The sequence below is a fragment of the Biomphalaria glabrata genome, chromosome 9 (assembly GCF_947242115.1).
Source record: "Biomphalaria glabrata chromosome 9, xgBioGlab47.1, whole genome shotgun sequence".
Lineage (NCBI taxonomy): Eukaryota > Metazoa > Mollusca > Gastropoda > Planorbidae > Biomphalaria > Biomphalaria glabrata.
The window spans coordinates 2,261,201-2,288,594 of NC_074719.1; the positions used below are offsets into that span (position 1 = coordinate 2,261,201).

The 27,394-nt window shown below is 33.2% G+C and overlaps 2 protein-coding genes and 1 long non-coding RNA gene across 10 annotated transcripts in view; 1 reads left to right on the forward strand and 2 right to left on the reverse strand.

Annotated features, from left to right (window-relative positions):
• Positions 1 to 9,474, reverse strand: part of LOC106070556 (histone-lysine N-methyltransferase PRDM9-like) — a 31,835-nt gene extending 22,361 nt beyond the window's left edge. For 2 of the 4 annotated variants that reach the window (XM_056040545.1, XM_013230482.2), the window contains exon 1: positions 9,359 to 9,474. The gene's annotated coding sequence lies outside the window, so the exon portion shown is untranslated. Of the gene's footprint in view, positions 1 to 829; positions 1,764 to 9,358 lie in introns of those variants that run through there. The other 2 variants (XM_013230481.2, XM_056040544.1) reach the window with 2 other exon arrangements.
• On the forward strand, positions 3,270 to 14,599 carry LOC129928088 (uncharacterized). Of its 5 annotated transcripts, none has more exons than XM_056040543.1 (4): positions 3,270 to 10,644; positions 12,728 to 12,834; positions 13,181 to 13,254; positions 13,619 to 14,599. In XM_056040543.1, the coding sequence occupies exon 1, from the start codon at positions 4,424 to 4,426 to the stop codon at positions 6,449 to 6,451; it is 2,028 nt and encodes a 675-aa protein (XP_055896518.1). In that variant the 5' UTR covers positions 3,270 to 4,423; the 3' UTR covers positions 6,452 to 10,644; positions 12,728 to 12,834; positions 13,181 to 13,254; positions 13,619 to 14,599. The 5 variants fall into 5 exon arrangements, 2 of the variants coding, with proteins under 2 accessions (XP_055896518.1, XP_055896517.1); XM_056040542.1 differs by having other exon boundaries at positions 13,181 to 13,249; XR_008779702.1 differs by lacking the exon at positions 3,270 to 10,644 and adding an exon at positions 10,651 to 10,905 and having other exon boundaries at positions 13,181 to 13,249.
• Positions 14,600 to 19,664: 5,065 nt separating this feature from the next.
• LOC129928089 (uncharacterized) lies at positions 19,665 to 25,772 on the reverse strand. Its single transcript, XR_008779706.1, has 3 exons — positions 25,482 to 25,772; positions 25,295 to 25,350; positions 19,665 to 20,041 (listed from the first exon to the last, which is right to left on the reverse strand). It is a non-coding gene; the product is annotated as an uncharacterized LOC129928089 (long non-coding RNA).
• Between the last annotated feature and the right edge of the window lie 1,622 nt (positions 25,773 to 27,394).

The following is a 27,394-nucleotide window of genomic DNA, read 5'->3' on the forward strand; positions in this document are numbered from 1 at the left end:
TTATGGAGACAGCTTGCCGCCCAATGCGCCGAACGGCGCGGGAGGACCTAAGTCTAAGTCTAAGTCGATAAGATAAGATAAAGGTAAAAAAGTGTTCGATAATTTAAGCTTTTGAAATCATCAACCTGACCCATTTTAACATCAAATATAAGTTTAACTATGAGTAGTAATAGAATTATTTAATAGAATAAAACATGTCTACTTTTTAAGAAAAATGGATGAAGAGTTCACAGATACAATCAGTTTTTTTCTAGGTCTAATTTTTACGGAGATACACAAATTCAAACATAAAAAATGTCGGCGAATGAGCTTAACTTGTTCGATAAACGTGGTCGTAAGTTACTGTATACTTTAGTTTTATACTAAAATTAAAATCTTAAAAATCTAAATATAGAATATTATATATAGTAGATTCTTATATTAGGCACACCGTATTCGGGAACTAGGTCAAATTTTTATTTTATTTTTTTATTTGGTGACGGTTTAACTTACAAAAAAACAGAAAGCAGATTCTTATTCTGCAACTAAAGGACTATAAAAATAGCTGTGTTTCTTTGAATTACCACCCATAGTCAAGATTTTATTTTAAAATAAATCAGGTCACTTCATGCTCCTATAATAAACGCAGTTTTTGTGCTTTCTCCTTCAGCACACATCGAGCACCGTTAAGAAACACCACTATGCTATTGCTAATAAATTATATCTGTGTTAATTAAAAATTATTTAGATTGTATTAAAAGAAGTAGATTCACTTCTGCAATATGTATTTATAGTATATTGCCTCTCTCTCTCTCTCTCTCTCTAGATATATATATATATATATGCCTACCTATATTATGTGTAGAAACAGAAATAAATCTATATAATTATAGATCTATAAATTAATTATTATAATTTAACAAACATGATATTTTCAACTAGGCTACATGTATTCTCTGTCTCTTTCTTTTAATTCCCATCCAAGGACCCTCTTCTTTTCATAATTTGGATGTTCGTTTTGTTACATCCCCTCCCTCCCATAGATGCTTATAATTCTTTTCATGACTCTCTCCCCCTTCCCTCCACTGCCTGTATGATAGGTTGTGACACTACACGCCTAGTGTATACCTCTCCTCACCACCAGCGCTCGCCTGGCGTGATCACCTGCAGTGGGCATGGTATCTGGCTTCAAATTAGCAGCCCGCACTTTTTCTTTCATTCATAAATTATATATTCTAGATTTCTCGATCTAGGTCACATTTATTTATTGAAAAAAATCATAGATTTATTAATCCCAATAATATTTCTTATTACGATTTTGCCTTGTGCACTATAGGAGAATGTGTTTAATTCATTATTATTCATTGAAACACCTCCTTTTTTAATTTTATTTAACAGCTAACAGTATGAATGTGATTGGAATGTCTTTCTAAAGATGTTTGGAAGCTTATTTTGATAGATCCACCAGCCTACGATCAAACAGGCTCATAATAGAGCCTTCATCCCTTATATGGGTATGAATTGCCGGGGGAGGTTTAAACAATAGCTTTACATACTTGGTTACCGAGAATCTAAAAAACTGCCATCTGCTTTGGAAAAGCGGAACAAAAATACAGGAACTTATCTAAAATTGGACATGCACTGTCCCGAAACATCGTTTTTAGCTCCAAACATAAAAACAAATTAATTATAAACAAAAAAAGCGACGTGTTTCTTAAAGGAGATTTTGATGAGCTGTGCCTAATATAAGAAGCTACTATATATTATATATATTAGCTATGCGAAATTCCCGGATGTTGATAGTTTTCAACTCGCGGGAAAAGTGGCGCCGCCATTTTTCATTTTTATATTTATTTAATTATGGGTGCTATTGATTTAAAGCAAAGAATGAAGAACCAGTCAATATATGAAGCACCTTAGAATTTTTTTTTTATTTGTGAATATTTTTTTTACAAAAATTTAAAAAAAAAAAATAAATAAAAAAAAAAAAAAAGTGTTAATTTTTATTTGGCCGGACTTTCGTAAAAAGTTCGTTATTTTCTAGATCTATTTCGTGCTTCAGGTTGTTTATACGTTGAAAAAGTTTGGTTATTCTTGAAGATAATTTAAATGGCCGTAAGTTGAGCAAATTTCATTGTAATATGATAATCGAAGCGATTTTTGTCTAAATTCTTGTGAGGCAACAAATGTGACTTGTTTTAAAAATGGCGGGAATGGATCAGACCTCGAGGTCCTTCAGTTTTGGCAATAGACTAGATCCAAAAAACATTTTTTTGATGGAGTTTTTAATTTATTCATGTAAAACGTGCATTCTTCTACCAATTTTAGTTATTCTGTTTTCTATAGAGAGCTAGATGACTTCTCTAATAGCATTTTGGTTAAGCATGATACATGTTAAAAGGCGAAAAAAAATCAATTTATCATTACTGTCACGTGACAGCAATGTAGTATTTTTAGACTATTTTGTCTGTAGTCAAGTGTAAACATTTATTATTATTATAGTCTAGATCTAGACATTCTAGATCTACATCGAAGGAAAACTGAGCAATTCTTGAAACTGTATATCTAGATTCTAGATCTATATCTGAATTTTAGATCTAGATCTTTATTTAAATGATCTTGATTATTCTTGATAATACTTTCAAGATCTAATTATCTAGATATAATTCATTAACATCATTAAACTCCTTGTCCTTCACTGAAAGTTTCAGTGCCTGACTTGACTTAGACTTTTAGTAGTTTTATAGTTAGACTCTGAGTGTTAGACAACATTTAGTTAGATTCTAGATCTAGATCTATATATAATATTATTATTAATATAAAATATAGATCTAGTCAATTACTAGTACTAAGTTTACTAAGACACTGACTATATTATAGATCTACTTAGTTACTATAAGTATATTCCAGCACAGTCTACTCTACTGACTCTACCTCTAGCTATAAGTTACTAGAATCTAGTAGTAAACTCTAGTTTATCAAGTATATCTACTCTGACTATAGTCTATAACACGACTACTCAACTACTGTATTAACTAATAGTGTGTGTACACTGTATAGATCTACATCTAGTATTTATGTATTAATAAGTTACTGGATGCAGAATTCTATACTAGTGACTATATCTAGACTACATAAAACTTGATGTACATACATTAGATTTAGATCAGTTTGATTGATTTATTTTGTTAGCTTGATTAACATTCATATTTATAATTAGATCATGACTCTACTATATGTCTATAGTCTATATTTATAGAAAAATAGATCTAGATAGCTTTTTTTTTTTTTGGTTTAAGTTTAATGAGATGAGGTATTTCAATCTCATGAAATTAAAGCTGCTAATCATGCTGATTGCTATCATTATTATCATACTCATGCTTTATGAGTATGATTAAAATGCTGATTTGACAGAACATCATGATCATCATGCAGCAAAGAGTGCCCAGACCATTGCTATGTAGTCCTTTATTTAATTCTATGATGAATCTAGGCTACTTACATTTTATATAATTACTATTAAAAATATATTCTAATTCAATGTTTATCTAATTTATCTAATTACTAGATTGTCTAGGTCTACAATAGAATATCTACTTCAATGTTTATCTAATTACTTGATCTACAATACAATCTACTATCAAATATTACTCAAGAATTATTTAAGATTTTCCATTGGATTATTCACTTACGCACCCACATTCTTTTATCTGATATCATGCCAAGACAAAGAAAAAGAAAGCTTTCATCCTGTACAAATGTTGAAGACACTATTTTGTACAAATTCCTTTATGAAAATTTTAATTATTCTGAACTTTCACCAGATGACAATAATAAACTATGCTTAAAAGGACATGTCCTCCTAATTTATATGCAAAATCAGTCCTCCCAAACATCCACAGCAGAAATTGTTGCTTCAACTTTTGGATTCCCATTTAATCCATGTTTAATTTCAAAAGTTCATTATTTAACTGAATGCACCATTGCAAAGTATAAAAGTAATGTAACAAAATATTTGTCAGAAATTTAAAACATTTGCTATCAAATATTTTACCAGTTACCTAGCACAACTGCTCCTAACTCTGATTTAACTCCAACAAAAGCTATACAACCAACTGAAATAAATCCTGTTTCATCAAATTTAAGAAGCAATGATGAATTAACCCCTCGTAGAAGACATTTAAAAAGACGACTTTCTTTTGTGTCCCAGGCAAGAAGTGAAGACAAGAATAAATATAGGAAAAAAATATGTTTATTAAAATCTCAAATTAACTCTCAGCCTAACCTTATTAAAAATCTTAGACGGTCTGTTCACCGAAAAAATGAGAGGATTAGTCACTTGTTAAAAAAATTGCACAAATATGAAATTGATTCTGGCAAACGTTTTTTAAAATGTAAAAAATGTATTTGGCAAACAAAAAAGCATCAAGAGATATTAAAGAAAATGAAATCATCATTTAATAAAGAATTGGCTGTGAAGGACGCTATCATAACATCTCTTCAAAGTGATAAACTACTTCTTGAAAATGAACTTAAAGAACTAAAAGAAAATAAAGCTAGGTCCCTTAAAAAAAATAATAAAACATATGATGTTATGACAAGGTTAATGTTTTTTAATTGTCTTTTATACCAGGCCCCAACCTCTTCCATCTCCCCTATAGTTAGTAGTTTATCACAGAGATTGGGTGTTCTTCTTGATTGCGTCCCTCACAGAACATCAGTAGACAACTTTGTAAGAGAACTTGGTGTTATTTCAGACCTACAAGCCGCTGAAGTTGCCATGAAAACACCACATCTAACTCTTGGGTTTGATTCCACAACCCAAGAGGGTGTACTTGTCAATTCAGTACATCTCACCACTCCAACTGATACTTTTGTTATAGCTTTAGATCAGTTGAGTGGTGGGAGGGCTGAGGACTATGAAAAACACTTAATTGAATCAATAAAAAATTTAGCATATGCTTACTCAGATTTTCATAAGATAGAGTTTTCCACTTGTCATAATGAAATTATCAAAAATATTTCCAACACTATGTCAGACCGGGCATCAGTGAATCATGCTTCCATAGTTAAATTAAATGCATTATGGGGTAAAACCTTAAATGAACTTAATTGCCACCTGCACCCACTTGATAGTATTTCAAAAGGCTGCAGGTTGGCACTTAAGTCCCTGCAGACAGAAAGGAGCAGCCTTATTGGGAGTGACTGCATAGCAGGCAACATTGTCTTACAAATAGACAAACTCAGGTATCGAGATGGAAAGGGTGACCCCAAAAATTTTATTTCCTTTCTACTTAATGAAAATTTACCGAAGGGCCTTATTCCACGGTATAGGGGAAATCGTTTGCATGTGTTTTTCCATACTTGTGGAATATTGGTCCTTCATTATGACCAAATATTATCATTTTTAAAATCCCCTGCCCTTTCCTCTGGATCGCTGATAAGTTGCCTGCACAGTGACCTCAATAGTGAAACTGGGAAGAAACAACTTTTTGTTATGGGTATGGTAGGGAAACTGCTGACAAGCCCTTGGATGAAAAAATTTTACATTGCGCCTGGTGCGCAAGCTGTTTCTCATCTTGGGGCTGTCACAGTCATTAAAGAAGTTCTAGCCCAAGTAGATCAATGCCTTAGTAATCCCTTTAGTATTTTTACAAGAAACCTAGACTTCTTTGGTGAAATCCTTGATGTTAATGATCCCATACTGGAGGTTCTTTTGCTCTGCCCTCAAGATAAGGAAGTTGAAAACATGATAAAAGCTAGTCTGTCTTCTATTGCAGAAACTATCAATAGGCAGTATAAAAGGTATCTTAGTATGAATGTGTCTGATCTGATGAGCACCCAGACAGAATCTGCTAGGCTACATAACATGGATTCTGAAGAGGTGATTGGCATGTTTAGTGCAGCCAAGAAAAAAGCACCAAATGCAACGATGTGCTACATGTCCTCTAGAATCCGTTCCCTAAAGAACAGAACTGTAGCCTATCTAGATTCTCTGAGTGTCTCAGATATGACTGAAAGGGTGACTTGGGCCATTGGTGTCTCTCGCAGTAGGAGGCAGGCTAATCGAGTGAGGACGTCAGAGGTGACTAAGGAGATTGCTCTGAGGGCGGAGCAAAAAAACCAGGAGACAGAACAGAAAGAAAGAAAGAAAATTGAAAAACTTTTAAGACAAGACAATTACATTGACAAGATTAAGGAACTGATTACTAACGTGACTGAACAGACTTGGATGGATGTGCAGGAATTGTTATCTGGAAATGTTATTGACAGGTTGATCTGTCACTATTGGTACAGTGCAGGCCCTGTATTATATAGTGGCAGGGTAAAGGGACTGAAAAAAGGAATGAAAGATGTATATTTGGTAAAATATTGGCTGGATGATGAGGATGAGAGTAGAGGGGTTGACTATGACATGAGCAAGTATCAGCTTGCCTGTGACATACTGTTCAAAGACTTGACATTACTGTAGAATAGTATTTGTTAACATCAAGGATTTTTCCCTACCCATTGACAAAAATGTTCCAGTTTCACTTCTGTCTGACTAACAGGGATTCTTTATAATTGGGTGGTAAAACAATTCACATACTAATATAACACACTAATAAATCTGTTAGCTAATCATCAGTGACTAATACATTTCACTAAAATAAATACTTTTATAAAATTTTCAAACTGTAAAGTTTATGTCATTAATTTTAAACATATTCTATACTATTATAAAATTAACTAGAGGTAAACATAGTCTTAATCCTTTTATACTATTTTTTTTTAAGCTTTGAAATATTTAAAATAAAATAGTACCTTAATAAAAAAAAATATGTAAATAAAACTATCCAATTATGAAGAATGTTCATTAATTTTTTATTTTTTTTTGTTGTTGTTTTCAACAGAAAAGTAAATCCCCTATTTCTGTAAATTTGTAACAAAACATTTGTGTTGGGATTTTTTTTGATAATTTGATTATTATTCATTTTCTTCATGCAACTATAATTTTTAAAATTATAAAACCTACATATTGTTTAAATTTGTTTTCCCATTGCATCACATGTAATACTGCAAAGTTTAAAATTAATAATGCTACCTTATAAGTGTTTCTCTAGTCCTCCCAGTAGATCTGAAATAACACCAGTTGTTGTCTACTTGTACTTTACATTTTTTTTTATTGCGCTTTTTTTTCTAACACACTATTTTGTTTTATATCATCTAATTAAATAATTATCAAATTTAATAAAGCCAATTAACTATTTTTCTTAGCTATTTTTACTATACATGGTACATCATCACTTTTTATATACTGTTTCATTTTAAAATTGTATTGATGGTTCATAAACAATTAATTTAAATAATGTGTAATGTAAAGCCATAACTTAAAATTAAAATATTTAATAATTTTTATAAATAATAATATTATTAGTTTTATAAAGTTGTCTTCACTTCAAGTTTGTGACTGTAAAGATATGCAAACTTTCCTTTTTATATTCATGTGTACCATTCAATATTATGTTTTTTCAAACACAAATCATCATATTTCCTATTAACCTTTTATCTCTCAAACATTTAACTATCATAAAAAAACAACACTTTTTTTCCAATCCATTTATCATTAACCCTTCATTAAATTACACATTTAACCCTTCATAAATTCCCACATGTGCCTTATACTTTCATGATGTCCTTCAACTACTTGCATGTAATCAGAGTTCCTTCGGCACCATTTACTTCATCGTCATCCATTACATAATAACTTGCATGTCATCAGAGTCACTACTGCACCAACAAATAAGCCACCATTGACTTCATCATCATTATGTGCTGCTTACTTGCATGATATCTGCTTTGCTACGCTTGTAACAAAAAGAAGCCACCATTTACTTTATCGTCATCCAGTACACACAAACTTGCATGTCATCAGAGTCACTACGGCATCAACAAATAAACCACCATTGACTTCATCATCATTTTATGCTGCTTACTTGCATGATATCTGCTTTTCTATGCTACTAACACACAGAAGCCACCATTCATTTTATCGTCATTCAGTACTGACTAATTTGCATGTCGAGTCCCTATGTCACTAACAAATAAACCACCATGGGCTTCATCATCAGTTGGTCGAACTTAATTTCTATGTTATCGCATTCATCTTCTACGTTATCAGCACAAATCCAGCAATCGTTTATGCCTTGCCATCTTACCATGCTATACTTAAAAATTAACATCATATTATCAATTTCCAAGAAAAATGTATGTAAGTAATTAATTTTTTTTCTATACAAAATGATTTTAAGTTTTTATTTTTTTTAAAATATACATGAATCTAAAGATAAATTTGTTTATCACATCTAAAGTTTTATCTTTATCTTGGTGTTGTTTTTAGATGTGCTATAAAAATGAGTGATGGTATGCTTCATTGATTTCATTGTTAGGCCTAAATTTAATTGCATCAGAATTTTTACATTTCTGAATGGTTAGACTTATTTCAATAATCTAAATATCATTGGAAGGATCTTGACAAGTAACATTTAATATAAAAAAAAATATTATAATGCCATGTTGAAATATAAAAAAAAATTATTTAAATTTTATGAAAATGAATATAATTTTATTCACTTTGATTTATTTTGTTCATTATGTTGGTAACAGTATATGGTTCTTAGTGGTGTGATAAAGATTAGCAAAGTGTCACGCATTTTCGTTCAATTTTAAGAAAACCTCACTTAGTGTTGAGTGAAAACGCGTTAAAAAAATTTGTAAAAAATTAACCGTTTGGCATATAGCAATATTCTATATATCATTGGAAAGCTCAGGATAAGTGCTTCACTTATCTGTTATCAACATTTTGTTAAAATAGAAAGATAAGAACATTTTATTACAAAAATAAATAATGAGAACCTCATATTGAGTTGGTTAAAATTAAAAAAAAAAAATATATATAAATAAACTGTATTAAAAACATAAATACATTTATTAAGCACACCCTAAGCTTTATTTTGATATATAGATTATAGCAATGTGATAAAAAGTAGCGAAATGGTACACATTTTTGTTCATTTTTTCAGAAAATCTTGTGCCATGGTTTCCCATTGCTTCAATGTTAAGTGAAAACGCGTCAAAATTGTGTGTATTTTTTTATCTATTGGACCCATAATAACATTCTATACCTCATTGGAAAGCTCAGAACAAGATCTTTAATAATTTATTATCCAAATTAAAAAAAAAAAAATTTCAACAATTTTGTCACATACCTATATATATAGATTCTAGATCTAGATCTAATAATTAGGCTATTATAATATAGATCTATAATTATAGACAGTACTAGATCTAGAGTCTATCACTATTACTTAGATCTAGCTGATAGATCTAATGTAGATACCTTGAAATTATTTAAGAGAAATTCGAACGTCAGCCACTAAAAACTTTGTCTAGATCTAGAGCTTCGTCGCTAAATGTAAATCTAGCAGACGCGAATCAACAACAGTGCTTCCCCTTTATAGGTTCTACCTTTTTTTCTTTCTTTTTTTTTTTATTAGACACTAGATTTTGAGTTTAGATCTACCTAGAATCTTAGTTTCTAGAATAAGAACTGTTCTAGATCTATATAGATCTGGGTGTATTCTACTATTCACGTTTTGCTTTTAATGTAGGCCTAAAAAGAATGCGAAGAAGATATAAGGGAAGAAGAAACCCAAACGTATAATTTTTTTTTAAAAAGCAAAGCGAAACCCTGACTGATAGATCCATATAGGGCCTAAGCCTAGAATCTAGTCAGCGGCAACTACTTCAATTCATGAATCCCTGTAACCGGCACACTCGCATATTCTGAGTATTTAGCAGAACAATTAGCTTTTTTTTTTAAAAGAGTGATTTAGCGTAGTTCGAGGAACTCTTATTGAAGCCACGCGGAACACTAGACCTATGGTTCCACCCACTAACACACTTTGAGATATATGCATGTAGATATATGCATGTAGATCATGATTCTATAAAGTAAAGTCGACCATGGAACTATACTAATGGAACACCAGCTTCGAGATTTTATGATCAGAGTGCCGTCGCGCATCTTTTTTCGCGCACCATACCAATTTGAAAAATCGATGAGGATGCCAAAGAAGAAATTTACTCCGAGAGCCACTTGGATTGACCTTCATTGAGAGTAAAACTTCCCCACACTATATTTTATTAGATCTGTAAAAACTTTATCCATTTTCTGACTATCTGATAAAATAGATACAATTTCCCTGAATAATGGATCGTCACAAAAGATTTTTTTTTAAGGCCACTTCATTAAAATAGGTGTTTCCAGTACTTCCTCATTTGGGTATTTTACACAAAATCTGGATTTTTTTAATGTACATGTCATTTTTATCATCTGTCCCGCGCAACCAAAGCATCCACTTTTCCCGTTCACCAATGTTCTTAACAAGATATCAAGAGAGAGAGGCTGGTCCATTATTTGCGTAGTCCAGCCAGCTTTTTTTTTTACTACCTTTTTTCGTTCTCTCTCATGAAGGATATGTTTTGAAAATTAGTCTTACAAAATACAATTCCAAACCAACTCATGCAGTTATCGTCTTTTCACAGTATTGAGGAGTCATCCTTTTTGCTAGCCAGAGTGTTAATTGGCAAAAGTGAAAAATTCATTTTCTTTAATTTTTTAAAGTAAATATTCATAACTATATCTTTTATATAATAATATATTTTTAAAATAATAATCTTTTATATAGACATGCTTTAATAGATCTAATAAATGATTAACTCGGACCTACCAATATGGGTATATAAATACTTAAATCTGGGTATTTAAAATTTCGAATGCGAATTTTTAAAAAACCGAACTTATATTGATCTAGATCTCTTGTATAATATCTAGAATAATATAGATCTACAACACCTAGGCCTAGACTAAAGTTAAAGACTAAGGTCTAGATTTATTTAACGTTTTAAAAAAAAATCAATAGATCTAATATAGACACTCTATTTTATCTAGATCTAGACCATACATGAGATCAATAATTGTCAATATGAATATTTATAGATCTAGTCAAATCTAGTGACTCTAGTCTAGATTCTAGATCTATCGATCATCTATGATCTAGTCTGTGACAGTGCTGTCTATAGCTATACTTACTATTATACACTTTTACAGTTACTATTACAGTATATGAGTATACTCATACGAGTCATACTGGCTATACTATAGTATAGACACTATAGTTAGTAGGCCCTATAGTCATAGTTAATATTTTAATAGTAGATCTATATTCTATAATCTATCAATTCTATCTAAATTATTCTAAATCTAGACTTCACTTTCACATCACATTCAGTCATTCACACGATATTTGATACAGACAGTTATACTGTATAACTGATTATACTTAAAGTGACGATACTACTTATAGATCTTATCTACCAGTTGATAAACATCATCATCATAGATAATAATCTACATCTATAATCATAGTGCCCTTTATTTAGTCAATATAGTCAAGTCAAGGTAGTGGAACGTAAACTCGAAGGTTTAATACAATATGGTATGAGTCTATGAGTTAGTATAAGATCTAATTATTTTGTTACTTTGTATGTGACAGTATGTCAATGTCTCAATTAAAATAATTAATATCACCAGCCCCAGCCATATCATTTTAAGTATTTAAAAAGTAGACATAGATTTTTATTATATTATAAATAGATAGATTAGATCTACATATAATTTTACAAACTTTAGAAATGATTGATTTTATTTTTTATTGATAAGCCTTCTAGACTAGATCTAGCATCTCTAGCTAGACTCTAACATGTAGATTGTAGATCTTTGAATTGGATCGATATTCACCTTCCTAAATTGTCTCTAAAGTCTATAGCTGATTTGAGAGGCCCAACGAGGCAAGACGAGTCTATTAGTACTCTGTCTCTTGATCTATCTAGTAGGCCTACTAAGCTAGTGCATTAGCCATAGTGTAGTCAAATCTTGACAACTAGTCTTCTAGATCTAAGCTTGTAGAATAATTAGATCTAGATCCAGTTTAGATTTAGAGTATAAAAGTTTTTACTACCTAAAATACTAAATCTACTGATCTAAATTCTAGATATATAGATCCAGTTCAGATTAGGATATAAAAATATTCCACTAGCTAAAATTCTAAATCTACTTATTTATCTATTTAATATGTTAGATATTATATGACATCTATCTACAAAAATTATTATTAAGATATAATTATAGATTCTAGACTAGTTATATATGTACCTAAAATATATAAATAAAAGATGAAATTTATGCAGGCCTAGGTCCCATAAATTTATAATTGATCCAGATCTATCAGTAAAAGTTACCTTCGATTTGCAGTTTTACCCAATCTAATCTATACAAGACAATTTATAATCCATGCCTTGCCTACACCCCATATATATTAGTTTCCATTCCATGCCATACCCAGACCCATGAGTTCATGAAATAATAAATGATGTGGTGTCAAGTTGGATCTATCCCCTGAAATTCAGTACTTTAATATAAAACTCACATATCTAGTTAATTATTTGCTGACACTCTGATAAACTTGTGTGATACATATATGTTTCTTATCAGATTTAATTAATGAAGTTTAGGTGCATTTTAACCAGTAATAAGGCTACAAAAGTAGCATCAGGTGTATTCTAACCATTGGTATTTTTCCTGGCAACATTTCTATTCTAGTCTGTGATAAATTATAAATAAAAAAAAATGTCTGTAATGTTTCAGTTATTAACAAGTAGAACCATGGCAACCAGTTCTGATGATGTACCAGAATGGCTCAAGGATCATACTTATGCTATTTCTACTCTCTGGGCATCCATTCAATATTTAATGTAAGTACTACTATACAATTTTTATTTTAGTTATCTAATAGATGTTTTATGAATTGTGTGATTTTCATGGTCAAGCAACATCCAAATATCTGGGATGGAATTTAACATTTTTCTCTAAGTTTTTTTTTTTTATTTATAACACTCTTAAGCACATTCATCTTTCATGAATGCCTAATATACCTTGGCTGTTGTGCAGGCCATTCATTTACAATAAACTGTTAGATGAGATTAGGCAAAATTGTCTGATAATTTGTATGTTTGATACGTTTTCAATTTAATAATATTATTTTTTAATTGTAATGTTTTCAAAAGAAATTAACCAATATGCCTAATTGTATAATTACAGTTATGTTTGGAAATGCAAGAAAAAAGCATGCATTCCTGAAAAGTCAATGATTGGTTGCACCTCTTAAAGGTAAGGTACTGCAATTTTTCCCATGTACTTTTCTCATAAGCTGAAGTACTTGTATTTTTGAAAAACTAGTTTTCCATGAAAATGTAAATCATAATATATGTTATAGTTGCTTTTAGATTAGTTCAATGTGCATCAAATTAACTGAACATCTGCCTTCACCTATAGTAATAATTCATAACTATTAAGGTCAGGGCCATGTCTACACATTAACGCAGTAGCTCCTTTTAGGTACAGACTATTTTTAGAATGGCAAAATTATATAACTATAATTAATAACATATATACGTTTAGCATGGTCAACACATATGTCACACATATTACATATTTTTTAATTTTTTTTTAAATCCTTTTATTTATTTTTATAACTAGATAACTTTCTGTTATGAGAAAAGATGAGATTCTTGGACTCCTGCATAGCACCACCAGAAAGGAAAATCCCATCATGTTGCAAAATAAAAGTCTTGGACCAATTTTAATTTAAGATATATATATTATACTGTAAGCTGTATACATATTTATGTATATCCTGTCATTCAGCCAACAGGTTTGGATTTAGTATTTCTTTAAATCTGTTTAATATTGTACTTGAAAACTATTAATCTGAGCCCCATTAAAACAAGAGGGAGTGCAGTAGATGAGTGGTAAGGGAAATTTTACTTTTTTAAAATTAAAATAAGAATCTAACAAAAGTAAACATATAAAATATGGTGCATTCTCCTTAAAACTAAAACCTGGTGCAAAGGTTTAAAATGTTGGCATAAAAAAAACAACATCAATTAAATATTATTAATTCCCTTTGCAAAACTTACTGAGAAGAACATGCATGTTGTTCCCTCATAAGTTTCTTGACAGAGGAAATCTTGTTTATATTAGATTTGAATTAAGCAAATTAAGAAAAAAAATATAATCATTATTTCAAATGGTTGTATCTAAACCTTATGAATTATTTTTCAGTTATAAGTATATTGAAATGAATGGATAATCATGAAATTGTTAAATAATTGCTGCTATCATTCCATTGACTAAAGAACCATAATTTTTTTTTAAAATTAATTTCAAAATTAATTAATTAATTAATTTTCAAGCAGAGTTCACATAGATCTTGAGTGAAATTTTTCTTTTTTTGACTAATGCTTCAATTTTATTGTATCATTAGTTTTTTATTTTTATTACCCAGAATATTTTAAAAATGAGTACACTATTTTCATGTAATAATGTAACTTGGTATTCACACATCAAAATACGCTATAATCTTTAGGCCATATAGATTTGTATAAATATAAATTAACTTGCTTAAATACATTGTAAATGTATATTGTTTGGATAAGAATAAAGTTTTTCTGTAGACAATTATTGTTCAAGATTTCTTGATGCTCCTTCTTAATAAATTATATACACAGGTCATTAGTTTTAACACACTACTGACACAAGAAAAACTGGTCGCCCCCACTTCCATTACATAGATGTAATAAAACGTGACCTCAAATCAGTGAACATCAATACTGACAATTGGGAAGACATAGCTTTAGACCGCAACAGATGGAGAGACAGTGACCAAGAAAGCTATGGACAGTGAATGTACATAGGTCTCAGCTCAGGAAGAAAAACGTACAATCCGAAAAACGGCCAGCTCCTCTACCACCGAAGCAAAAACCACCTTAACCTGTGCTATCTGTGGATGGGAGTGTCCTCCGAAATAGGGCTCCACAGCCACATGAGGAAGTGTGCTCTGAGATGAAACCTTAGTCTTTCTATTTCTACGACTGAAGGATGCCAATGATGATGATACAGGTCATTAGTTTTAACACGTCTGATAATAAATGACAGTACAAGTTATTGAATGAAAATTTGTCATTATTTCAGGTGCTTTAGGCCTACATCAATGTGAGGTACCAGTACTTTGATTGTGTCATATAACAATTTAAAGCAACATTTTGAATGAATAGTGTGTAGAATTGACAGTAAATACATTTAAGTGATGGGCTGTGATCTGCATGAATTGAATTTGTGTTTTTGATCTTTACTTCAAGTAAATGTTAATGAACAATTAATTTTTAATGAATAAATAATTTTAAAATAAATACAAAGAAACCATAAACATCTACTTTATTTTAATAATTTTTTTCATCAGAACAGAATTTCCAACTTTGCATTCTTAAAATAAAATATAATTTATTTAGAGTAGAGTCAGAACACAAAATCATAGTTTTGAAATTAAGTAAATTAAGCTAAGCTCTTATAAACATTTGTATATAGACTACACACAATTTAATTATTATTTTTCATCAAATTGCAGGAACTAGTACATGTACTTATGCATATTTGACAATAAAAAACCTTAGTCAATGAAATAGTAATACTAGTAAATGAGATAAAAGTAAACTAAATATCATCAATGCTATTGAAGCCACACTTGTTTCTTTTTATCTTGTTTGGTGGACTGCAATTAAAGTTGCTATTAATTTTACTGATTGTCTTAGCTGAAATGCCAGTGTCGTCTCTTTGAATCCTAAGCTTATTTTCTTGGTTACTGGAAGTCCAGATGTTTGGAGTTTCATTTTAAACACCTATATATTCCGAAATGGCCTTCCGATAGGCAAAACCTATTTGCCTAACATGTCATATGCACATAAAGAGGTACCACAGAAATGCTTTAAAGACAAGCTTAGGCGCCAACTTGCTTTAACTGATATAGAATAAGAGAGCACCTGGTTGCATACAGCTTCAGAGCGAGACAACTGGAGGTCACTTACAAAGGTGTGGTATACACCAATGAAAATTAATTGCCGAGGGTAGACGGCAAAAAGAAAAAAAACAACTGATTCTACCACAGGTGGACAATGGTTATGCCTGTGCTCAGTGTGGCATAATATGTAGGTCACAGCTGGGGCTGAGTAGCCACTGGAAACATAGCATTCCTCATAAGTCTTCGGAATCAAAGACAAGCCTATCATTTTTGTAGAATAGTTTGTAGCTTCTGTAAATGCATGAAATGCTGTCACAAATGACAAGTCCTCTGTGAGTTTGATGGATTATAAACATCTTACTTCTTTGCCTTATATTAAATGGTCCTTCTGTCTGTTCCACTAGGTTTATCTAAATATCATTGATATATCGTAACATGTCATCAAAATAAAAACTAGAATCTCTGCAACTGGTTTACAAGTCAGAAGTCATCAATAACACTTGCTATTTTAAAAAAAAACAACAATTTAGATTACTGATTAGTCAAATTAGTGACTGATTATTCGATTCATTTTAGGCCTATAATTTTTTTATGTGAATATATAATGATCCTTTACACTTTGTGACTCTTTTTTTGAAGTAACGTCTGTATTATATAAGATAAGATAAGATAAGATCTATACTTTGGAGTAGACTTGTTTGTTGAGCTAAAGTCGGAAGTACACATTGAATTTTACTGTGATCTAGTAATCATCTAGTCAAATGTAGTGATCTACTACCACTACTAGTACTAGATTACTAGTCTAGATTCTAGATCTAGAGTCTAGTAGTAGTAGAGAGTAGGCCTATCTGTCATTAGTGTCATATCGTGATCAGTAGGTGGCTGAAGTTTTATAAATCTATTCCATGACAAAAACCCTGGCTAGATTTAGATCTAGTGGTCTAGACATCTAGATCTAACTAGAATTAAACTAGAAAACTGAATTAGAGAAGTAGCTTTCTGGATGATACTGGATCTAGAACTAGAATCTATATATTACTAATATTAGATCTAGTTGCGTCAAACGCTTAATTTTTGGTTGTTGTTTTTAATAAATGCACATAAAATACATTGTATTTTGGCAATAAAAATACCCAGTTGGTAGTCAAGTAATTCTAATAATTAATTAATGAATGACTCTATCAGTATTTGTTTTAGATCTATCAGATTCATATGACTTATTATTTATACTTATTTTATATCATTCGTCCAAGAAAATCTAGCTCTAGATCTATTTCATTTTAGATTAGGCTATAGTTGTTTTTTTTTGTTTTTTTTTTTTGTCATTTTATTTAGGCTACAATATTATCAAGATTAACTTTTTCTTTGTTTCCCACGAGACGTGTATACCTATAGCCTAGTCCTTTCGATAATAAAAAAACTAAACGATTAGAAATGCGTAGCTTGGAGTGTCAAAACTGTATTAGGCCTCCTATTTTTATTTCGTGCAATTTAGTATATCGTAACAAATACGCATTTGGCGGAACGGTAGACAGGTCTTCATCCAGATTTAGTGTAAATAAACCAAACAGAGAAACACTGAAAGATTGTATTTTCGGAATTTAGATTCTATTTTTTGGAAAATAAGTGGCATTTTATAGGGTGATCGAAAAAAATAACTTTTGTGACGATCTCTTATTCAGGGAAATTGTATCTATTTTATCAGATAGTCAGAAAATGGATAAAGTTTTTACAGATCTAATAAAATATAGTGTGGGGAAGTTTTACTCTCAATGAAGGTCAATCCAAGTGGCTCTCGGAGTAAATTTCTTCTTTGGCATCCTCATCGATTTTTCAAAATGGTATGGTGCGCGAAAAAGATGCGCGACGGCACTTCGACTCTCTTTGTCTTTGTAAAAAACTCGAAGCTGGTGTTCCATTAGTATAGTTCCATGAGTCGACATAGAATAGATTACTAGTAGTTAGAAAAGCCCATAAACATTTATTGTTAATATTAGATCTATACTCTAGCTCAGTGATTCCCAGACTGTCTGGTAGACCCCTTGTCACGTTTTCCAGTTTTCGATAGCATACGCCCTATTGCTAAGTTAACTGTAAAGCGTTTTTGAAAATTCATCAACTTCAAATGTTTTTTTTTCTCACTTTTTTAGTCGTATATTAAAGAAATTAAAATTAAAACAAAGAAAAACAAAATTTAATGTAGCCTATCAGTCTGCGTGAATTCACACACACATGGCTGCCTGGTCGTGCGGTTTGCGCGCTGGACTGTCGTTCGGATTTATCGACGGTCGAGGGTTCAAACCCTGCCCGCTCCCATCCCCCGTCGTCCTGCGGGAGGTTTGGACTAGGAAGTAAACTATCTTCAACTCTGAAGGAACATCCGAAAACATGTAAAACAAAACAACACGCAAAACCGCCAAGTAGGCTAGTGGGCTGCTTTGATAATAGAAGTTGAACATTTTCATCATCATCTTTCCTTTGTGTTACTCATAAAACAAAGGACCTCAGTAAAAAACGCGCCACTCTCCACGGTCTCAGTAGTTTGAACATTGGTATTCAATTTAATGTAAAATATTTCGTAAAATGTTTTACAATTTACAACTTAGCTAGTGGGCTCCTTCGATAATAGAAGTTGAACATTTTCATCACCATCTTTCCTTTGCGTTACTCATAGAACAAAGGACCTCAGTAAAAACGCGCCACTCTCCACGGTCTCAGTAGTTTGAACATTGGTATTCAATTTAATGTAAAATGTTTCAGAAAATGTTGTACATGTTACATAGTCTCTTTTGGCTATTATTTATCCCTGTTTAGGTAAATCCCAGGGAGTGTGTGGCTGAGTGATCCTAATCGCATGGCTATCAAGAGTGCTTGAGTTCGAATCCCAAATCGAGCTGAGTTGTGTTTACAGAGAATCTAATGGCAGCACAGAAAGCCTCTCTCGGTTTCCCCTTCCCCCTCCCCCTACTTGTCCACTAAAGAGACTAAACCAGATGGTTCGGATTATGCTGGAAGATTCGTTTTATAAAAGCAAATAAAACGTTCTCGGCCACCTAGTCTAGAACCCAAATTTAAAATATTTATTGGAGATTTTCTAGACACTTGGATTCGTTCGAATGTAAAATTTTTACATATATCAAATCTAGCTTGTTTTTATTTCCTTCTAAATCATCATAAGTTGACCCTTGGGCTACTCCTTAGGTGATGTGGCACAAGGAGCAGCTAAAGATTTCCACTTCTCTCTGTTTGTGGCCACGAGATTATCAAGAGGAGAGGCGGCCCTGTTTCACGTTGCTGGAGAAACATTGCTGCTGATGACCATATCTTTCAAATACTCTGAAAGACACAAAGATAAACTCACATTCCTCGTCCCATATGCTAGGACAAATTTGTACAAATACTCCTTCTTCCCTAGTGCTATTAGAGCATGGAATGGGTTGCCTGAGCTGGCCATGTAAACCAGTGACTTGGCAGAATTTAGGTCATTGGTTAATATGCTTATGATTAATTGCATGACGCGTAGGACGTAATCATCTTCTTTTTTGAAGTAACGTCTGTAATATATATATATATATATATATATATATATATATATATATATATATATATATATATATATATATATATATATATATATTGTTACGATCTTCTCTATCAGGCCTTCTGTAAACACTGCCCAACAACACAGCACATCTAAAACATCAACTTAACAACAAGAGCTTCAATAAACAAACTGGCGTTTTAATTACAATTACATCGACAGCCAATTCAACACAATTGGTTACACTAACTTCAACTGCTTTCTTGTACTTAACAGATCTGCCTAACTAAACATTAGAAGTCTCTCTTGCTCGTACAGCTACATTCTCGAGGACTCAAAGGTACCACACAGTCCTTACTGCCTTGCTGTCCTGGACTCAACTGTTTTCTTACACATTGTCTCTCGACCGTATAGGCTTGACCACATGACCACAGCAAGGGCCATAGTTGCGTGCACTAGCAGTAATGTCCCTTGTTCAACAGCCGTTGACCTGTGTGATTGGCCTGAGTCGTGTGTATCAGAAGGCCGCACACACATTAACCCTTTCAGTCCGCCACTGGAGTTACTACAATATATATATATATATTTATATTGTTAAGGAATTCAGCGACACATAAAATAATTAACATTATACGATACCATATCAATCATACTCTTTTATTATTAAAACTGTTATGGTTTTAAAACAAAAGTCATCGAACAAAACAAAATACAAGGAGGTGCAAGCATAAAAAAATGTATTGTCTTTGAAGAATAAGTCTCAAAAAGTCAACCAACTCAAATGGGTAGGCTACCAGCATCAGCTTATCTATCTTATCTTATATAATTCAGACGTTACTTCAAAAAAGAAGATGATTACGTCCTATGCGTCATGCATTCAGTCATGCATATTAACCAATAACTTAAATTCTGCCAAGTCACTGGTTTTCCAGGCTAGTTCAGGCAACCCATTCCATGCTCTAATAGCACTAGGGAAGAAGGAGTATTTGTACAAATTTGTCCTAGCATATGGGACGAGGAATGTGCCTTTATCTTTGTGTCTTTCTGAGTATTTTATTAAATTTTGTATTTGAAGAATAGAATCTAATAACATTTACATCATCTGCCCTATCGTGTCACAATTTCTGAGTCCCTATATCTACAAAGAACAATGTAGAAAAGAGAGAGAGAGAGAGATTAACAAAATGTTCCTAAAATTGGTAAATGAGATTAAGAATATTTTAAGTTGTTTTGTAAGGAATCCTATTAAACCCTGTAAGCTGCTTAATAAAAGCTTAGAAATCCAGCAGAGTTCTTTATATGACTTGGCAGAATTTAAGTCATTGATTAAGATGCATGACTAGACTGACACGAGTAGGACGTAATCATCTTTTTTGAAGTATTTTATAAGATAAGAAGATAAATTTGTTTCAATTATCATTTTTAGTTGCTATATCAACTTGTGACCGTGCAAGTGTGACAATAATGAGCAAGTTCCGAATCTCCGACCTACTTTATAAAAATCACGTGACTGTGGTCTTATTCATGGCAATAATGACAATATCTTCCTATGATAAGATGTAGATCTAGATTTAGTGTTAGCCTAGATCTAGTAATCCTACTAAATAATAAAAAAAAATAGTGAATTACTGTAACATACTTTTTATTACTTAAAGATGTATAGATCTAGACTATTTTCATGTTTAAATTACAATGAAATCAATGAGGTCATTAATGTAAACAACACACCCACGTGACTTAGAAGAGATCCGGAACTACCTCATTGGTTTATTTAGTCAAATGGGAACTGGTATGGGATATCGTTTTAAACTATAACCGACAGATGTCACAGATGTCACAGATTAGTAGAACAAGATCTCCTTTATTGTCTTAATACTACACAGGCACAATGTATACTGGCAAGAATGTCGTAAATAAAGATGTTATAATACTAAATGTGACGTAATACTAAAGATGACGTAGTACTAAAGATGACGTAGTACTAAAGATGACGTAGTACTAAAGATGACGTAATACTAAAGATGACGTAATACTAAAGACGACGTAATACTAAATGTGACGTAATACTAAAGATGACGTAATACTAAAATGACGTAATACTAAAGATGACGTAATGCTAAAGATGACGTAATACTAAATGTGACGTAATACTAAATGTGACGTAATACTAAAGATGACGTAATACTAAATGTGACGTATTACTAACGATGACGTAATACTAAAGATGACGTAATACTAAAGATGACGTAATACTAAAGATGAAGTAATACTAAAGGTGACGTAATACTAAATGTGACGTAATACTAAAGGTGACGTAATACTAAAGATGACGTAATACTAAAGATGACGTAATACTAAAGGTGACGTAATACTAAAGATGACGTAATACTATTCTTCTGTAAATCTGAGGCTGTAGTTCAAACAAATTATTTTATAATTTCATCTCAGATGCTCAATGAATTGCAGACGACAAAATTTGCACACAAAAAATCTTATATGGCGGCAGACGTTTTCCAGAAGCGACCTACGCAACTGTAGTTAAGTTCACTCGTCAATGTGCCACTATGAAAATGTCCCCCTTTAAACCCCACGCAATGAACCATGGCGCCACTGCTCCCTGGGCATGTTCCTGTAGTGTAAGTCAGCTGTGTGAAGTCATAGTCGTCGTTAAACTCAGCCACCTGAGCATTATCTGTCCACTGACCGATACAGACATACTTAGGACACCCATGGGGATGGGACACAATAAAGTTTAACTTTTTTTCTTGTCAATGTGTGTATCTGTTCAAAACTTTATCCCTGAGAGCGAACCAGTGTTCATCCATTGTGCAAAGTTTGTTTCCCAGAGTCGCATCACAGGTGATATATTTGAGTTGGCACCTGTCTCTCTCAATGTTAATATAATCAACTTTCAGTTTATCCATTGTGACCAAGGGACTAATCATCCTCGTCAAAAAACAACCGAACACTGGTGTGGCTGGCCTCGATTTCATCGAAAACCACATGCGTGGCTGTGTGGACAAATACTTCCCACCAGACGTTGCTGGGTCGGTCGGAGTTTTGGCACTTGTCACAGGGACACGTTTTATATTCTGTGTCCGGCTTATGACCCAGAACGTTGTAGATATTTCTGCTAATGTCATGCTCAAAGCCATCAATGTACTTGACAACTCCCACAATCCCACTTCCTGATCGTGCGGTGGTGCTGCCTATTTGATTCCGGAATGGATACGGCTTATCAGTGTTTGGCCAAAACTCAGGCCTGCTGTGACTGACTTTTGTCACATTGATTCTGACAGTCAAGTCTGCAGTGACTTTGATTAGTTCATACAAATCATTGTCACGGTGTCCAACTGGTAAATCTGATATTCTGAATGTTGAAATTGGAATAAAACCCAAGTGACCAGGGTTCTTCTGACAGTCAGCATAATGGCACTTGAGATTCGCTTCTTTCCCATCATACACTTTGTCTGTCAATCTGTCTGTCAAAAAACGTTTTTTGACAGGTTATTTCTCCCCACCCATTCTCGGGTCAAGCTGAAACGCTAAAAGCATGAAATAGCGCTGAACAAAACACAGATTTATTATTGTTTGTCTATATCGATTACACATTTATTTACATGACCGATCCAAACTATTTGATACAACTCATTTATTGGCCTCATTCAGTCGTAGAACGACTAAGGTTTATCTCGAATACTTTTTCATATGGCTTAATATAAGCTTTTTTTTTAAAAGTATTTTTTTTTGTTTGTTTCTCTTTGTTTAAAAAACTAAGAGCCCCAAAACAAACAGATCAATCTTGAGCTTATCTTTCTCAACCCGAGGAGTTGAGTTCAAAATCTCTTAAATTAATTCGTAAAACTATCTTAAGACCTTCAGTACTGAACTGGGCGATTCCAGCAAAAACCTTTCATGTAAAATGTTTTTCAAGCACTTTAAAAATTAAAACATCATGTTTACAAGTTTCAGTATCTCATTTGAAGTTCCAATCACTTGTGATTATCAGAATATTTGACTTGCACGCTAACAGAGCACCTGGCAATCTATCCAGGAACTTGGGCTTAAAAAAACACAGAAAACTTTTTCTCAAGGAATAAAAAAAAAAAAAAGTACAGGTTAAATATCAACTCTGCTATTCACTGCACTTTGTCGGTGGAACCCAGTGACTGGTAAGAATTAAGAAAACAGATCAATCTGTGAATCTCAAAATCCCACTTCATGGATCCCTTATGAAATTCGGTAACTGTAGTTTTGATTTAGTTGTTTTTTTTTTGTTGTTTTTTTTGGGGGGGTGGGGGGGGGGAGGTCAACCTCATGGAATTTCGTAACTGTAGTTTTGCTTTAGTTTTCATTTGGAGGAAGTGAAAAATGAGGGGGAGGGGGGGGCGGTTTGGACATCAAAATTCTCACCCAGCAGATTGGTAACTATAGTTTTCCTAAACTTTTTCTAAGGCTGTTGCTTGTCACCTCGGCGATTTCCTCAATTAGCCTACTGGAGCCCAGCTCCTCATAGGAACAGAGCTGTGACTAAATATCTCACAGGAGGGTTTTCATTTTGAGGGGCGTGGGGTTGAACTCCGAACACCCTCTCTCTGGCTGCGCCCATGTAAAGGAAAATTGTCTGTTTATTTAACATCGTTCTGCTTTTTCTGTAAGTATTTTTGTTTTTTAAAGCCGCGGATTCGAAGTATTGATTTGGTCCTATTGATAAATCGTATTGCAGTAAACAGCGGTGAAAGACCCAAATGTACACATTTTGGACCAATGCTCGCCGGACTGAGGACATCATACCTACAAGCAAAAAAAAAAAAATCCTTTAAAAAGAAAAGGCAAAGCTTATTTAAAGGGGAAGAACTCCACCTTTAAAATTATATCTATAAAAATATAAGTTATTTCCTTTATTATGAATTACCATTAGTTAATAACTATTGTTGTTTTTTTTTTCTTTTGTATTGATTCAGGTTTTGTTAGGGTTAGAGGTTTTGTTAGGGTTAGGTAATGAATTGACTAGTCGGTTACTTTTTTTTTTAATTTATTCATGTCTTGTCTATGCCAATGAATAATTGTGTGAAGTTTCAGCTTGATTCGAGAATGGGTGTGGGAGAAATGACGTGTACACACTTTTTTACCAGACAGACAGACTGACAGACAGACAGAGTGCGTTGATAGAAGCTTTGTAAAAAGGAGGACATATCATCCGTTTGCTGAATGTCTGGTAAGCCTGCATCTAACACAAGGGACGGTACTCTTATAACTTGCCTGACAATACACGAATGCATAAAGGATGGAGGACAAGCGCATCCCAAAAGTCATCCTCTATGGTCATTCCTCAGATGGAGAGAGACAGTGACCAAGAAAGCTATGGACAGTGAAAGTACATACGTCTCAGCTGGGAAGAAAAACGTACAATCCGAAAAATGGCCAGCTCCTCTACCACAGAAGTAAAAGCCACCTTAACCTGCGCTATCTGTGGACGGGAGTGTCTCTCCAAAATAGGGCTCCACAGCCACATGAGGAAGTGTGCTCTGAGATGAACCATAGTCGTTCTACGACTGAAGGAGGCCAATGAATGAAAGTATGGTACAATACATAGCCTATACCGGTAAAAGTAGTAAAGTGCCCCTTTCAGACCTTGCGATCTGCAGGGCTGAAGATGTAGAAGGTCATCTGTGGTCAATGATTTACGAGGGTATTATGTGGCCAGCACAAAAACCATCCGCCTTTACATATTAACACAAATAATTAACACTTCAGGCGTGTCACTAGTTTAAGAAAACGCAGTCAAAACAAAGCTTTACTGTAAACATCTACTTACCATACAGAATAGATTTCTTTACGGGCGTAACATTCATTTCACCAATTCAACACTTACTGTAATAATAATGATTTGTAAAATAAAACAAAATAACAACTTATTTTAGATATTTTATACACAAAGTAAATCTACAACATTTTATAGAAAATAAAAACAAGAAAAGAAATAGAGAGACAAGATTACTAACAGTTAAAAACGCCATTGCAACGTATAGTTGCTTTTAAATCTTCCTTTTATTGTATTTTTAAACAAATGGGAATTCCCCATTTTTCTACATTTTGTTTACATCGTTACAAGCAGTTCATTGAGGATACTGAAGTCAGCCTTAGTCTACGACACCTTCGATATAGTCACGACGGTCACGGTCTAACACATCTGTTCATTGACCATCGATTTCTATGTCATTGTGTCCAGTTTTTCTCGGGGAAATATACTTGACAAAGTGGTTCGATTGATATTATTTGTCAGGTACAATTTGCTTCAAATTAGATCTAGTAAGATTGATCTAAAAATACCCTAACGGGAAACTTTAATCTTCCATTTAAAGTTTGAAACGAAACAAAACAATGCAGGGTCAATCTTGTTTACATTCTTCAATTGACGGATAGACGTGAACTCTAGTAATATTTGACACATTAGCCGCAAGTGCTGGTGGTATACACTCTAGACCAGTGGTTCCCAAATTTTTTGATTAACGGGACTTCGCACATTCTGAGTATTTAGCAAAACACTTTGCTTATTTTTTAGAAAGATTAATTCACGTAGTGGGCTACTAGATCTAGTTAATTATTCCAGTAGTTCGTGGAATACATATTAAGGCCCCGCAAAACACTAGGGTTCCTCGGAGCACAGTTTGGGAAACACTGCTCTAGACCATCGGCTCCATTGTCCCGAGTACGAATCCTGCCCGCCGCTACATCCCCGCCGTCGTGCGGGAGGTTTGAGATGGAATATAGCTTACGTTTTATCAATGCTGTACGAAAGATAGAAATACGCAAAACCTTTAAAAGAAACACTAGGCCCGTATCGAGCATTTGACTTTCTTGCAACTTTAAGAAGAAGATGCTTAGAGAGTAAGTGATAGGAAGACAACAGACAAAGGTGAAGGTGAAGCCTATGAATGACATGAGATAAAAAAAAATTAATATAAATGTCACCGTTATAAAAACAGAACTTCAAAACCAATTACAAGTCTAGTAATGTGACGTATATAACACTTAAGCCTAAACATGTTGACAATAATAAAGTAAAATGCAAATAGCCAATTATAAAATACAAAATGCTAATAGCCAATAATAAAATACAAAATGCTAATAGCCAATAATAAAATACAAAATGCTAATAGCCTATGTTTATAAGGATATGTTTTGACGATAACATTTTGACATAATTTTATGATTATAAACAACAGAACCTTTTTTTAAAACTTGTTTTTAGATCGAAACACGACATTTTGGATCTGTGCCTAAGCGTCGCTTACCGGTTCTGGATGTTCCTTCAGAATTAAAATAATTATATCCTGGACCCAACCTTCCGAAGGACGGCGGAAGATGGCGGCAGGCAAGACTTAAACCCTGGACCTTTCACTACAGTCCAAAGCGCATAGGCTACCACATGACTAGCACCTGGTTGCAGGCAGCTCCAGAACTGGACAGCTGGAGGCGACGGGACACACATTTGAGAATCAAAAGAAAATCCGCTGCCGAGGACAGACGTAGACGGCGAAAAGAAAATCTAAATCGACCACCGGCGGACAATGGTTTATGCATACGCTAGGTGTGGCAAAATATGTAGGTCATAGCCAAGGATGCGTAGCCACGGGAAACACCGCATTCCTTAATAATCTTTGGATTCGAAGACAATCATTAGCAGCATTACTTATGAACCCAATACTAGGGTTCTTCGTTCTTCGACTAGACCAATAAATGAGATGAACTGCGCATTGGTTTCCAAATCAGGGAGCTCTCCATATAGTTTTCTTTCTATTGGGGTGTTTTGGAAGCCAGTGTCTTATACCCGGTACGGGCCTCTTGGTAAAGAGAGCAGTTTTGGAGGACGTGGTCGGCATTCTCTGGTGATAGGCTACTCCACATGGGCAGA